We start from the raw sequence: 15085 nt of genomic DNA on the forward strand, positions 1-15085 counted from the left end.
TGGAAGACGTGTTTAGACATAAAAGTGCATATGACACTGAATAAGGGTATTGAATTCTAGTACTTTAAACAGTCCCTCAGGCTTTTTGCACATTCATTAAAACTTTGTAACATAATTACTCACCTCATGTAGGGTAACTATAAATTAGAGCTAAAGCTACATTTAGGAGATCCCCCACCCCCCACCCCCTACTTATAAAAGATTTCATGTTCATTTTGATGGAAATGAACATTTTTTAATTAGTAAGAAAACTGTGACTTCTTGAAATCCAGGGTGAAAGTCTGGCCCCATTGAAGTCAGTGGCAAATCTTCCATTGACTTCACCGAGGCAAGGATTCCCTACCTTCTCCCCCTGAATTTTAATTTAATGCTAGTTCCATTGAAGACGTCTTTGCTATTTTACCTTTGTGCTCATGGCTTGCTTTCTGCATTTCAGATCTATGATTTCCCTGCATCTGCATGCAGAGAGGATACAGGGCTGAGGGAAAACTTGGTGGATTTCCCTCCTTCAGTGAACCATAATGCAAGACTGGAAGGAGTGTATGACATCCCTCCTCCCACTACCAAAGAACTTACCAAGAAATTTACCTCTGACGTCCCTATACCTAATGATTTAATGTCACGCAAACATGGCCTGTATGACATTCCAGTGAGCCATCAAAATCAATTTCTTGGTCAGCAGCTTGCTCCTCAGAAGGATGTATACGATACCCCTCGTGGAGTCCCATTTCCTGGACAGCAGTCAGGATTCAGCAAAAGCCTAAATCCAGAGGGAAGGGAAGGTGTGTATGATGTGCCACCACAAGACACTAAAGGATTGAAAGATGTGACAGATGGGATAAATAGATTATCTTTCTCCAGTACAGGCAGCACCAGGAGTAACATGTCTACATCTTCCACAACTTCAAAGGAGTCTTCTTTTTCAGCCTCGCCTTCTCAGGACAAACGATTAATACTGGATCCAGACACAGCCATAGAGAGACTTTACTGGCTTCAGCAGACAGTGGAGACTGTGGTCTCTAACCTCATGGCCTTTGTTAACACAGACTGGCGGTCTTATGGGTACATGGAGAAAAATATCAATGAAATCCACACTGCTGTGGAGAAAGTGGAGCAGTCGTTGGTGGAGTATCTTCAATTTGCAAAAGGAGCAACAGCCAATGCTTCCTGTCTCTCAGAAATCAATCTCTATAACAAAATGAGAAGGGAGCTGCAGAGACTGGAGGATTCTCACCAGATCTTGACCCAGACCAGTCATGACCTGAGTAGCTATAGCTGGTCATTGAACATCTTGGTGGTCAACAAATCCCAAAACAAATGTGATGATCTAGACCGATTTGTTATGGTGGCAAAGACAGTCCCAGATGATGCCAAGCAATTGACCACCACTGTCAGCATCAATGCAGAGATGCTATTCAAACAGATATCAGGCAGATCACGTTTAAAGAATGTTTCAGAGAACATTATGAACACATCTGACTATGCATATAACAGCCCCCAGAATCAGCTGTTACATCATGGAGAGAAAACTCAGGACCACAGCAGTTCTTTGCCCCCACTTCTGAGTAAAGACCTGCATCCCCCCGGTATCACTAATGAGGGCTCTGAGAAGAGCTGGATGGATGATTACGATTACGTTCACCTACAGGTAAGCGAGCCAGACACATTGTTCTGCTCAATGCAGATTAAGATTTGTTGCATGCTCTTTTCTGTAAGAACTGTTCATGGCACGACAGGAAGCAGACTGTCACACCAAGATATTCTTGAAATTCCTTTTCTTTTTTTTAAATGGATGCATATCAAAAGTTGCCTGAGAAACTTCATTCAGCCCAGACTGCACATTGGGTACAGATTTTAAAAATTAGTTTGAATCCCAAGAATGGGATTCAAATGGGACTACTCTGTACATAATGGCTGTAGCCTATCACCAACATAACATTGTCCATTTCCTATTTGTCCTCTTGTGGGTGTGCTACAAATTAAGATGGCAATACAAGAAGGTACATTTGTCACACTGTCTGTGGGCATTTAATTATTAACTCTAGAGAATTACCGTTTGACACAATGTCTATTTTTATCTTGTGCCACACAGGGAAAAGAGGAGTTTGAAAGACAACAGAAAGAGCTTCTAGAAAAAGAAAATATCATCAAGCAGAACAAGATGCAGCTGGAGCATCATCAGGTACGTCCAGTCAGACTTGGAAAGCACCAAGCTGTCAGAATTGGAAGGCACCATGCAGGCCATTTTGTACCACGAGACGTGTCAGCCAAATAAAAGAGAAAGAGCTCATCTCTCAGCCACTTAATGGCGGCTTAGTAACAAAGGAGGCATGGGTGTCCATTCTCCCCTCAGATTCAGAAGTGGTTAGCATGCGAGAGAGTTTCCCACCATTCTCTCCTGTAGATTTTCTTCAGCCCTGGAGGCACTAAAGAATGCAAGAACCTCTATGGCAATTTAGCCCTTTCAGACTCTTGGAGATAGCCTGGGAGTCAACATCATCATCTCGTTTGTTACCTTGCTGCCATTAGATAGCAGAACTGCAGCTCTTCCTGTGTATTTGAGAGAGGTCTCCTCTGCTGGGAAGAGATCTGTCCCCTGAAAGCACATTCAAAACATGTCTGTTCAAGAGGTTAATTCTTTTTATAGCACCTAGAAGCCCCTCTGTACGAGGCACAGTATACACACATAGGCTGCGTCTACACTACACACCACTGGTGATAGCATGTAGGGTATGTGAAAAGCAGGCTCCATCCACACTGGCTGAGCCTTTCCCAGCTGTCTCCCCCCTGCTGGCATCTTTCCCTGCTGCCTCCCTCTGCCCGAGTCTTTCCATGTGGCAGGGAAAGGCTCTAGCAGCTGGGAGATGGCAGCACCTTTCCCCACTGCAAGTAGAGAGCGTGTAGGGTGTGCACTTGGATACACACCCACACCCTTCAGGCATGTCTTTATGCTACTTGCCAAAGCCCAGGCCTCATGGTCTACATTGCTCTTTATGCCTGTGCTGGGGGGCTACGCACATATATACTCTACCCACCACCAAAAAGAAGCATGCAGTTTAGACATACTCATAGTAAGAGACGAGTCCTCTTCCACAGAGTTTATATAGGAGGGGAAATAGAGGCACAGAGCAGTGAAGTGACTTTTCCAAGGTCACACAGCAGGACAGTGGCAGAGACAAAAACTGAACCTCGGTCTCTTGAGTCCTAGTCCAGTGCCATATCCACTGGCCCACACAGAATACAAGTGTAGATTATGCACACCCACTGTCTAAATACGTACATCACTAAATTAAAAAAAAAAATCTTAGGATAACTTTAAAATTGTGATTTTTAAACACCAAAATGATCAGGTAACAAAATGTTAACGCTGTCATAGTAATAGTAACTCGCCAGCATGCTGACATGAAATGTACAGTTTTCATAAATATAAAATGTTAACAAATTTAGTAACGAAGAATACTCCATATGTGCAATATGGGAGTGGTAACCTTGATTTTTGCATTTCCTGACTTGTGAGCATTTAAAGCTGTAATCTTACCATTACATTAATGTAAGGTTTTGTATTTAAATTTCCCTGTGTGTTTTTGTTTGCTTGAAGAGCAATGAGGAGCTGAAAGATTAACATTTGATAGCTCACGATCATGCATAGATAGAAGTGTCAGGTATTTATCATAGGAGAGAGTCTCAAGTGGATGGACAACAACTGTTTCCGACTCTGTAGTGCCCCAATATATCAGTTCTTAAAACCATTAGCTTTTTAGATATAGCAAAGCTGTTTTAGATTGTTACGACTTCTCTGGCCCTGTATAGTTGGACTCATAGAAACTAAAGCACCTGATTTTACAGGACATGGGGTCCAAAGATGTCCCAATAAGTTTTTTAAAGTCTTCAAAATTGTCTTCAGTAGTTTTCCTATATGTGGCATGTATAGATATACATGATGATACACTCTGGCATAAAGGATTAATTGGCCCCCATTTAGATGAGATGTGTAAGTTACTTGTGAGTAACATAGCCAAACCAAATCATAGATTCATAGATTCATAGATATTAAGGTCAGAAGGGACCATTATGATCATCCAGTCCGACCTCCTGCACAACGCAGGCCACAGAATCTCACCCACCACTCCTGCGATAAACCTCTCACCTATGTCTGAGCTATTGAAGTCCCCAAATCGTGGTTTAAAGACTTCAAAGAGCAGAGAATCCTCCAGCAAGTGACCCGTGCCCCATGCTACAGAGGAAGGCAAAAAACCTCCAGGGCCTCTTCCAATCTGCCCTGGAGGAAAATTCCTTCCCGACCCCAAATATGGTGATCAGCTAAACCCTGAGCATATGGGCAAGATTCACCAGCCAGATGCTACAGAAAATTCTTTCCTGGGTTACTCAGGTCCCACCCCATCTAACATCCCATCACAGGCCATTAGGCCTATTTACCATGAATATTTAAAGATCAATTAATTACCAAAATCATGTTATCGCATCATACCATCTCCTCCATAAACTTATTGAGTACACACTATGGGAATAGTATTTAGAAACTGTGCTTGCAGCTTGCATACAGGATGTTAAGAAATCAGTGTGAAATGTATTTGCGTTTATCAAAGGCAGGATAGGTTTGTGAATTATAACGAGGGTGATGTGATGTGTTAATAGCTTTTTGAAGAGACTCTTCTCTTTGCCATTCAGATCAATCAGTTCCAGCAACTGGAGCAAGAGATCACAAAGCCTGTGGAGAATGACATCTCAAAATGGAAGCCACCTCAGAGTCTTCAAACTGCAAGCAGCAATGTGGGCTCTCAAGACAGAGAGCTGCTTTTCTTTTATTCTGACCAGTGCGAGACTCATTTCGTTTCTCTCCTAAATGCCATTGATGCTTTTTTTAATTGTGTTAGTGCTGCTCAGCCACCGAGGATGTTCGTCGCTCACAGCAAGTTTGTCATTTTAAGCGCTCACAAACTGGTGTTCATTGGGGACACGCTCACAAGGCAAGTGACTACTCAGGATATCCGCAGCAAAGTGATGAACTCCAGCAACCAGCTATGTGAATTGCTAAAGAACATTGTTATGGCAACCAAGATGGCTGCTTTGTATTATCCCAACCCGACTGCCCTGCAGGAGATGGTCGACCGAGTAACAGAACTGTCTCATCACGCACAGCTGTTTAAACGCTCTCTGGTACAGATGGCATCATTCTGAAACAAGCAAAATGGAATCCAATCAATGGACAGTAAAAATGATTTTAAAAAACTGGAAATATGTCCTATTTTATGTAAATGTTATCAATTTTTGTAGATATTTTATATGAAATATTTTAAATACATTTTTATGGATTAGAAAATCTAAAATTCAGGGATCTGGGGGTATATCTGTTTCCCTATTATGTTTTTAATATACATATATATGTATACACTGCATATATGTATATGTTGCTACATTCCATAAGACACCATTATGTAAGCACCTTAAAAGTATGCATCAGTTAAGTGGTGCATATCACTGTATATACTGCCTGGTTTTCGATATATCCGTTAATTGGATGCTGCACTCTCTTTTTGGGGGGCATACTGTGTATTTTACTTCAACTTAAATGTGGCACATGGACAAGGCTGTCAAATCTATTTGTAGCAGTTCATGATGTAGATGTAATAGTTCTAATGGAACCCCAATCCCCTCCTAGAACTGACTTGATTTGAATTAATTTAGTAAAAAATTAACTGTACCCTCAATTTTATTTTGCATACAGGAGTCAATCATTTTGAGCATTGTATGTGTGTATATATATATATATATAAAAGTTACATAACAGACAATAAACCAAGGCTCAAACTAGTGGGGCAAAAATCATCCTCATATAGCATGATAGACAGAACCTCCTCACAGGAGCAGGAAGGATTGTATATATTTAAAAATAACGTCTTAATGCCACAAAATATTTTAAAAACCTGGAAGAATTCCCAACAATATAAATTGGCATATGTTTATCCCACCTTTCCTTGCATTTGCAAATAATTATATCTCTCAGACTTTAGAGATTTTTTTTTTTTTTTTTGCAGACCTAGGGACTTATTCAGAGTTGTTGAATGTCCCTAAATCTTGCTGACATCAGTGGATTCTGAAGTACACAACATCTCACAAGATCAGGATTAATGAAAATGCATGGCATCATAATTCCCCATGAAAATGCCATCAGTTTTGGAACATCTGATTAGAACATCTGTAATTTTAGAGGAGAAAATAGCACTTATCTTTATGACAAATTCTTATGAATCATTTGCACTTTTGCAGCTCTGAGCTTCACTCAGATTTTGGACTTTTTCCAAATTTTCCTTCCTAGCCCAGGGACACACCATGGGTCTCCTGGGCTACACAGTCACCAAAGCAATACCCTATATTTAAAGGGGTAATTCCATATGTAGCCGACACAACGACTTGACCACAGGTCACATTACATGGTCACTCCTAACTGTGGAGTAGTGGCAATCAGGCTCAAGGGAATGAAGTCCAGGTGATGCTCAATGTACTTGTGATTCAAAACAAAAATATAGTTACCCCAGTTTCTTTGTGATAATTCAGGCTACAGTCCCAAGTCTTTATGTATTCTGAGTGTTTGCATAAGAGACTAGCCTGATGGTAAATACAAAATCACATCATGTAGAATACCTAGTCAGGAGGCACTTAAGTAAAGTCTTTCTTCATAAAACTATATCTGGTATTTTTGTTCCAGCCTATGTCTAAACACGTTCTCCAGTGCATGCCTCATTGCAGTGCATTTGTTTATCTTGGCTAACAGAACTGGTTTACCAGCAAATGAAGTTATGCTTTCCTAATATATTGTCTCAGAGTGATGACTGCTCATCATTGAAATTTACCACAATGTTGTTTTCAGAGGGCTCAAACCTGCTTCCGTTAAAGCCAGTGGGAGTTCAGAGAGACTTCAGCAGCAACAGAATCATACCCAGCACTTGCATCAGCTATAATATTTAAAGCTCCTCTCCATTTTACAAGAGGAGAGGAATAGTTATCCCATTGTAAACAAAATAGGATTGCCAAAAAATACCAAAGAATCCACTTGAACCTGTTTTGTATTTGTGTTATTTGGGATTTTTCTATTTTTTTCCATTGTAATATTTTTAGAAAATGACAAAGTGTTTTGAACTTTAGCCATCATGTCAATAACTTTTGAGTTTTCAAAGGGGGGATTCTTTTCATGACAAACTTATATTATTGTTTACTTGTTACCTTGTAGAGAGTATTTTTAAAATCATTAAATATACAAAGCTTTTTTTTAAAAAAAATATATAATAACTAGTTTCATTCCTTCTTTGCAATTCTCTATGAACTGTGGAAGCAAATGTTCCAGGCTAAAGCTGTAGTGAGACGGAGTGCTTATGTGTCCCCCCCCCACTAAAGAATGGAGAAAAGTCAATGAACATTAAACAAGCTGCTATCATGAAGGAAGAAACTAACTAGAAAGGGTTTAGGGGAATTTGGTCTGTAGTGATCACTCTTTATAGGGTAAAGTTTAAATCATCCATAGCAAACCCCAGTAGACTGGCTTTGTATGAGTGTGGAGATTGAGGGGGTGAAGAAAATCTCTACTCGTTCAGAGGACGTTGGTGGAGCACCTGTGCAATTGGTCTGCAGCAGCTACCATGCCTCATAGATTATAAACCCAGCTACAGGCTGCTGCGCTCCTCATCTCCCTGCAGGGTTTATGGTTAGTGGATGCATAATATTTATGGGTCTATTTGGCCACTTCCCTATCTCATTCATGAATCCCCAGTGTATTCTCCCACAGAGACTGCTGATGTGTAGCACTGTTCTATGGAACAGGTATAATCAGATGGAGAGGACATGTTCTCTCCCCTTTATACTATCCTGTTAACGTACCCATCAACACAGCTGCAGGACTCATTCCATCTCATGCCCAATTCCATCCCTGCCCTCCAATCCAACTTGTGTGGTAACATCTATGCTCCATGCCACATGGGAGACTGAAGAGCCACTCCTCGCAGTCTGTATTCCCCTGGCCCCAAGCAGGTGGAACCTTAGCAGTTCAGCTGTGGTTCAGGCCTTGCATGTCTGGGGTGAGGGGTCAAGATCCCAAATAACTATGTGGCTTTAAGGATCAAAAATCCCTCTCCAAAAGTTATGCCCTATTGGTGCTGACGGGCTTGTCTCTCACTTACATACCTATTGAGCTTCATTGGTCGTAAGGATGAAAGCGGAAGCAATGTCTTTGTTTCCAAAGTTAGGAAAGAATTTTGCACCTTTCTGAGAGCTACTCTTTGGAGTGTGACAACAGTTGGCCGTCAGTAAAGAAAGTCCCATTTTGTGTGAGTGCAAATTAATGCCTACTGCAGCTTACTCCATTCCTTGCAAAATGAAGAGGTTGCTTCCATGCACATTTGACTCTGGGTTTCATGGATTTGAACTCCGTGATTGGTGCAGGCAATGCCTGTTTTGATCACAATCTATAAGACATATTCTGGTTCTAAATTTAAAACAACCTAATAATAAAGGGATTGGATAACTGAAGGAATTGGAAATGGGAGCCACAGCCTTTTATGTCTGAATCACTTTGTCCTGGGACAGCAGCTGATTAGGCTGCTGCCATGTGACAGCAGCTTGGTGGCCAACCTGAAATGGGTTCTGGTTTCTAATGAATAGATGACCACATCACAAAAAAAAATACTTAAAACACATCTAGCTCTTTACCTCAGAGCTCTTTATAAATGTTAATTCACAAAAACCATTTGGCACTACTCACCTCTTTAGTTCAGCTACTGGAGGGATAAGGAGATAGAGTACTCTCATACTGTTCATTCTGGTTTAGACATGTCACCAGCTCCAGGGATATTCTTTATTTTTAAAATGGAGGATATTGCTAGCAATATTTTAGATCGTTGGACTTCTGAATGACCCGCTGGCTGGCAATTGCAGCATGGGCACTAAGGATTAAATGGACCGAGAGGCTGAAATACACCCTCAATAGTAGACATGATCTTGTTTGTGAGGCAGCTTCGATGACCTCTGCTGCGCATGCTGAAGGTGAACTTGTTTCCAAACTTCTTTGTCAGTCTAGAATCTTTGATGACTGTTTTAAAAATTATTTTCCCTGTAGAAGCAATACAAGAGTGGCCATATCTGTGTAAATACCTTGTACACCCCCATATAAATGTTCTGCTTCATGTCATGGTTTTCTCTTGGCTGGGCTGTAGCCTTCCGTTCTCTAGACTCTCTCACATGCTCGCCTCTTCACTCTATCCAGCATTCGCCAGCTTTTCCTGTTGCTCTGACTGCATCATTCTCACCACGCAGTTTCCCACACTGGTGCACTGTCTCTTTTTACACAAAGTTCCAACACCACAGTTAAGGCACTGCCCCTCTGTGCATCTCACCCCTCTTCCCATATGCATTCTGCACATTTCTCACACCTTGCTGCTCAGCTTGTCTCCTACATGTCTTCTCATCTTCATGCCTGTTCCCCATATTGCTTCCTTTGCCTGGAACATCATCCCCCTGTGACACTACCCAGGGTACAATCTGGACTGTTGAACAGCAGTGTTCCCTTAACTCTCTAGCCTGGGGTGCCTTTGCAACTGTTTTGCTGTGAGAACAGCCACTCCTGGCCTGTCCGTACAACCTTCAGCATGCAAATTCACTTCCACCTAAACACAGGAGCACTCTGGCCAGTCACTCATGAATTGCATACAGGGCGACACCCAGAAATGTGCATCTTGTACTGTCCAGCACACTACTGAACAGGACAAGTTCATAGAAAGTCCATTTCATCAAAGGAAAACGATACATGCACCAGCCTTGTTATCTTAAATGGAGTTTCCCACTGTGATGTAGTGTGGATTTTCCCTTATGTTGTATGTGAGCCTATGTGAGTCTTACTGTTTTGCATGAATGCTGTGTGTGCCTCAGTTTCCCTGTGTATTGCACCAATGTCTACGTGGTGGGAATAAGGGTGTGTGACTTTTGTGGGTGCTGCTCCAGCTGCCTGCATGGATGCTATGGCCGCCCCTTTAGCCCTGGATCCCAGCAAGTCTAATGCTAAGGTTACAAAGGCAACAATGAGGCAACAGGGCTCAGGCTGCAGCCCCCTCTCCCCACACCCAGGGCTCATATAGTAATTTTATTGTCAGAAGGCGGGTTGCGGTGCAATGAAGTTTTTGAACCTCCACTGTAGATAGTCACACCTCCTTGTGAGCCAAACATCCTTCCTGTCCTGCCCAAATACTATTTTCATTCAGTTTCCCAGTCTACTCCTCCGCCACTTGCCCTTCCTCCATGTCAACTTTTATAATATTAGGTTTGTAAAATTCTCTCACTGTGTGATTCACATGTTAATAAGTTTTAGCCCTTTTCTGTGTCTGTTACAGTATCTTCATGTTCTACTTTGGTTAAATTTAAATAGTAAATTAGATTGCACTTGTAAGGGCAGGGATTGTCTTTTCTCCATTCTTTAACTAGGGCCACACAAAGGGGCAACGCAGATCCCTGAAGTTGCTCCTTAGTGTCCTATCATGCTAGTGCTTAAGGAACTAGTGGAAAGGTGATTGAAATATGCACTATCTTTGATCTGTTAAATTATTATTTTGGCCAAAATGATGGCTATTTGAGATCTTGAAGCAGAGTTCCCCAGATACTATTTGCAGATTTTTAATTTTATTTATTTATTTATTGAAAAGCTTTGAAGGGATTCTTAGTTCGCCATTTACACCAGATTCCACCAAGGACCCATGTCAGAGCATCCTTCCATGCCTTGGCTGAGAGGCCTAGATGCAGCTCTTCAGAGCCAGTCTGTACCCTGAGTAGCACAGCAAGAGGTGCAGCGGCCACCTCAGTGTCCTCACAGAAGTGTTTGTGGCTCACAGAGAAAGAAGAATGCAGGTCATGAGTCTGCTGGTTTGGCTGGCCTGAAGTATAAGGTAAGGAACATGTACATTGTCTCATCTCAGAAACATTAACTTTCTGGTCTTGCCTCTCTTGTGAGCCAAAGGCCTTAATAAGAGGTCATTTTCCATATGGATTCCCCAAAACTATTAACTGGCACCTTTGGTAATTTTAATCCATGAAGAGTTGCTCACCGAACTGCCCCCAACACATTTCCTTTACTTTTAATTAAACTAGAGCTATGTTTTGACTATGGACAGCATCATTAACAATGTCTGATTATTCTGGGCAGGCTGAGGCCCATTGGTATTGCGCTGAAAATTCAAACATGCTGCCCTCATACCAGATACCTGAATGTGCTATCAAGAGATTTGTTCAGCAGAAAGCAAATAAAGTACTCTGAGCGATATACTGCCACTTATACTTATTTCAGCCACCTTCGCTCCACATCATCAGTCGGTACCTCCTTTTGTTCCAGCTGCTGAGTCAGAAGCAGAGCGCTCTTTGTCCTGTCATCTATCCAACTCATTAGGTAGGATGATTCAGATAATTTTGGTCTCAAGGGAAATGACTGGACCTCCTGTAGTGAATGAGCCCTAACAGCTTATTGCATGAAAGTTAAGGTGAGAAAAGAGAAAATCAGGTCATGATTGGATACCAAAACCATGGAAAAGGGAAAGGATGTGTGTGGGGGAAAGCAGCAAGTTCATATAGAGTAAATTATGCCAAATTCTGGCCTGATAGAAAATAGCCAGGCTAACGTAGTTGCACATTATGGCATTATGTCTTCCTACCACCCTTGTTGTTTTCTCAATCACGTCAAGAGATTATTATTGAATGTCTCAGTTTCCACAAAGGTAGGAATGCTCTAAAACTCATGAACCCATCTTTCTTTAATGTTTGATAAGTCTTTCAGGAGTATATCAAAGTCAGAAAAATTGAAATCCATAGCAATTAAGGACAGAGAGAGACCTTTAAATGCAAACATTGACAAATGTATGTTCATCTGAAAATGTCTCCTCTCTGATTATTCAGGTCCATCGTTCCTTACTACAGATTGTCCCATCTCCATGAATTCTGTGAGTCCCTGTCCAGGATTAGCCTACCATCTGGGAAAACCACTCCACAAAAAGGGCTGCTACATCTGTAACAGATTCAGCATAAGACATTTCCATATCAAAGCTTTCTTTATTCTGTGGAGCTTGAAGAGGCATGATATGTTTTTCCACACAAAGAGATATATAGTCTGATATATCAGTCTGAATGGTTCTGTTTAGATTTAAGGAGACAACTAAACAAGAAAGAACAAAAATTAAGTCTCCAGGAAAGTGCACGGCACATCTCATCTGTAACATACTGCATTAGCTTTGCTTCACAAAATGGCAGTCGCCTCTGCAGACAGTAGTCTCCTAGAAGTTTAAAGGTGTAGTATACCAAAACTAAAATCACAACAGTTACAGGCTATATACAGTGGCAGATTAGCCAATGGGGCCCATGCCCAGGGGCCCTGGCCAATGGGGAGTCCCAGAAAAATGGGCACCCCTGCGCCCCAACCCGCTCTGCCAGGCGCTCCTGCCAGGGAGCGGGGTCAGGGCGTGGGTGCTTGCCCCACTCCACCGACCTGGCGCTCCTGCTGGAGAACAGGGGAAGCCCCCGCACCCTGACCCCACACCCTGGCAGGAGCACTGGGGGGGTGGGGGACCGCAGGCAGAAGTGATGGGGAGGGGCCCCCATTTGCTCTGGCCCATAATCTGCCTTTGGCTATATATACCACAATATCAGCTCCTAAGAGCCAAGGATAGGACTCTACAGTCAAAAATGGAACCCTGATGACTGGCAATGGAATCTTTAAATACAGGTCACAGCAAGGGGAACTGTTTTTTTTAAAGCTCTCTTAACTACAGAACAAACAGAGTTCCCTCTTCAGTGCAAGGCCACAGGAGGCTGAAACAAAACCGACATTTCCTTGCTCTCTGCTTCAGCTTTTGTCTTGTTCACTGTTTTGACCAAGGCTACCTAAGGTGCCTGCAATCAGGAAAGCACCACCGTGAAGATTCAGAAGCATCAACTGCTTTATATAATATATGGGGGCAAATCAGGACAGCATTAAGTGAAGGTTGAATTTAAAATTTCACTGAGATGACACTATGAAAGAAAAGGAAAAAAATCAACCCCAAATGCCCTTCAGAAAGTGGTCTGGAGGCATCTTGTTGCTGCTTGTAGATGTAGAACAAACTGGGTAATTTTCCCATGCAGTGACTCAGTTCTGGTTTTGCCCCCAGCTACATGGAAATGGAAAAAGCCACAAGGCTGAGTGGTCGTGAACATGAAAGAGAAAGATGGATTTTCAGTGTCTTTTCATCTTGTGATACAGGGTTTCTTTATGAAAGATGTTAAAATTCCTAAGTGCAGCCTACACAAAGCCTTTTATCATACAAGCTGATTTAAGCCAGATACCAATAGCAGCTATAATTAACCTGCATTCCAGTAGGGTTGAACATAAAAATTTTGGTATGGAAAAAGGCAAAATAAGAGAAACTAATCTTTGATAAATGTAAAGGAAAATGAGCATTTGGATTTTCCAATGTCTGACACTCTGCTCTTGTCAAATCTGGTGCTCGGTACCAAACATCTCCTCCAGTTGTCTAATAATAATGGAGTTACTTTTTCAGTCTCCATAATTACACAGGTAACAAATCAAGTGTGTGGAATTTGAGATCTGCAACTCTGAGAGATACTGGGTTTGTTTCTTTATACGAACCCTACTGAAGTTTATTCAATTAGCAACCTAAGTGTTCTAAGAGCACGTAGAATTGCATATTTACAGTAAAAAGTGGAAAACAATTTTATTCAGCTGAAAACCATGAAAACAAAAGGACCAAATTTATCCTTGGTGTAAATCCACTGAAGCCAGTGGGGATAAATCAGGAATAAAGCTGTGTTTGGTTACTGATTTTTCAGAAGTGTTCCCCGTGTTCAACTTAAGACAGCTGGTGTCGGCATTTCAGAGGTGCGAGCACTCTCACCACCTAGTGAAGTCAATGGGATCAACACATCAGTGCTTAATTTGTGCCAGAACTGAGCCCGGCACTTCTAGGCTTGGTAGTTCACAGCCCTGTACCTCTTTCATTACAAATTAAGCACTGCAGGACATCCCCAACCCATCTGAACGTCAAGCACAAGGTGCCGCCATTTGGGCATGCAGAATTAGCAAATATCTACAAATTTTGACTCTCTCTTCCCCCAAATAACCATGACATTTAAATAATGAACCTTGAACTCTGGTACCAAGTTGTGATCACAGTTATGATTTACTGACCCAGTATTAGGACCTAATGCTGAGAGCAGCTGAGCACCACAGCTTCCATTGCCTTCAAGGTTCTCATCAACACTCAAGATCAAGCCTCCCCTTAAAATCATATTGACCAAAATGTTCTCTGCACTGAATGGGAGGAATCATGTGTGTACTCAGGGGAAGGCTGCTCCCTTACTGTGTGAGAAGTTTTCTTGCCATTTCTATGCTAGTACGGAGTATGGAGTGAAGTTAGTTGAATGTTTGCTGTTTCCCGGCAGCTGTCATTCCCAACAAGGGTCATTTTTTCATGCCTGTGCAAACAGTTGTATTCAGGCAGATTGGCTCAGAACATCAAGCAGCCGCTATTTCCAGGGCTCACACAGAGCATGTTGAAAGGGGCTGATTTTAACTTTGCTTCGGTAAGCAGCACTAGATACAAAGTCATTGCCTTACATTTTCAAAGCAGCATGGAGACAGTCAGCTCCTACTCAAATGAATCAGAGATACACAGCTAAATCTCTGTGCAGTGTATGAAAGTTTATTAGCTGGCAAAAGAACAGTCTGGGAGTATGTCTACACTGCAGTTAGGCACCCACGGCTGGCCTGTGCCAGCTGACTCGGACTTGGGCTAAGGAGCTGTTTAATTGCAGTGTAGACATTCCAGCTCAGGCTGCAGCCTTGGTTCTGGCACCCTCCCATCTCGCAGGGTCCTAGAGCACAGATTCCAGCCCAAGCCTGAATATCTATACTTCAGTGAAACAGCCCTTTAGCCAGAGATAGCTGGCACAGGCCAAGCTGTGGGAGCTTAATTACAGTGCAGACATAACCTTTCTAAATGTTTCAGGTAATTTTGGGTAAGGAACTGCTTATAATTGCACAGCA

The 15085-nt window shown here is 42.1% G+C and overlaps 1 protein-coding gene across 2 annotated transcripts in view; it reads left to right on the forward strand.

Moving 5' to 3' along the window:
- NEDD9 (neural precursor cell expressed, developmentally down-regulated 9) overlaps window positions 1-7206 on the forward strand; it is a 99914-nt gene extending 92708 nt beyond the window's left edge. For both annotated transcript variants that reach the window (XM_077809115.1, XM_077809114.1), the window contains exons 5-7: window positions 437-1648; window positions 2093-2182; window positions 4690-7206. In XM_077809115.1, the coding sequence (XP_077665241.1) occupies window positions 437-1648; window positions 2093-2182; window positions 4690-5199 (1812 nt within the window). In that variant the 3' untranslated portion in view covers window positions 5200-7206. The remainder of the gene's footprint in view (window positions 1-436; window positions 1649-2092; window positions 2183-4689) is intronic.
- The last annotated feature ends 7879 nt before the right edge of the window (window positions 7207-15085 follow it).

Source organism: Eretmochelys imbricata, chromosome 2, assembly GCF_965152235.1.
Source record: "Eretmochelys imbricata isolate rEreImb1 chromosome 2, rEreImb1.hap1, whole genome shotgun sequence".
NCBI classification, from domain to species: Eukaryota; Metazoa; Chordata; order Testudines; family Cheloniidae; genus Eretmochelys; species Eretmochelys imbricata.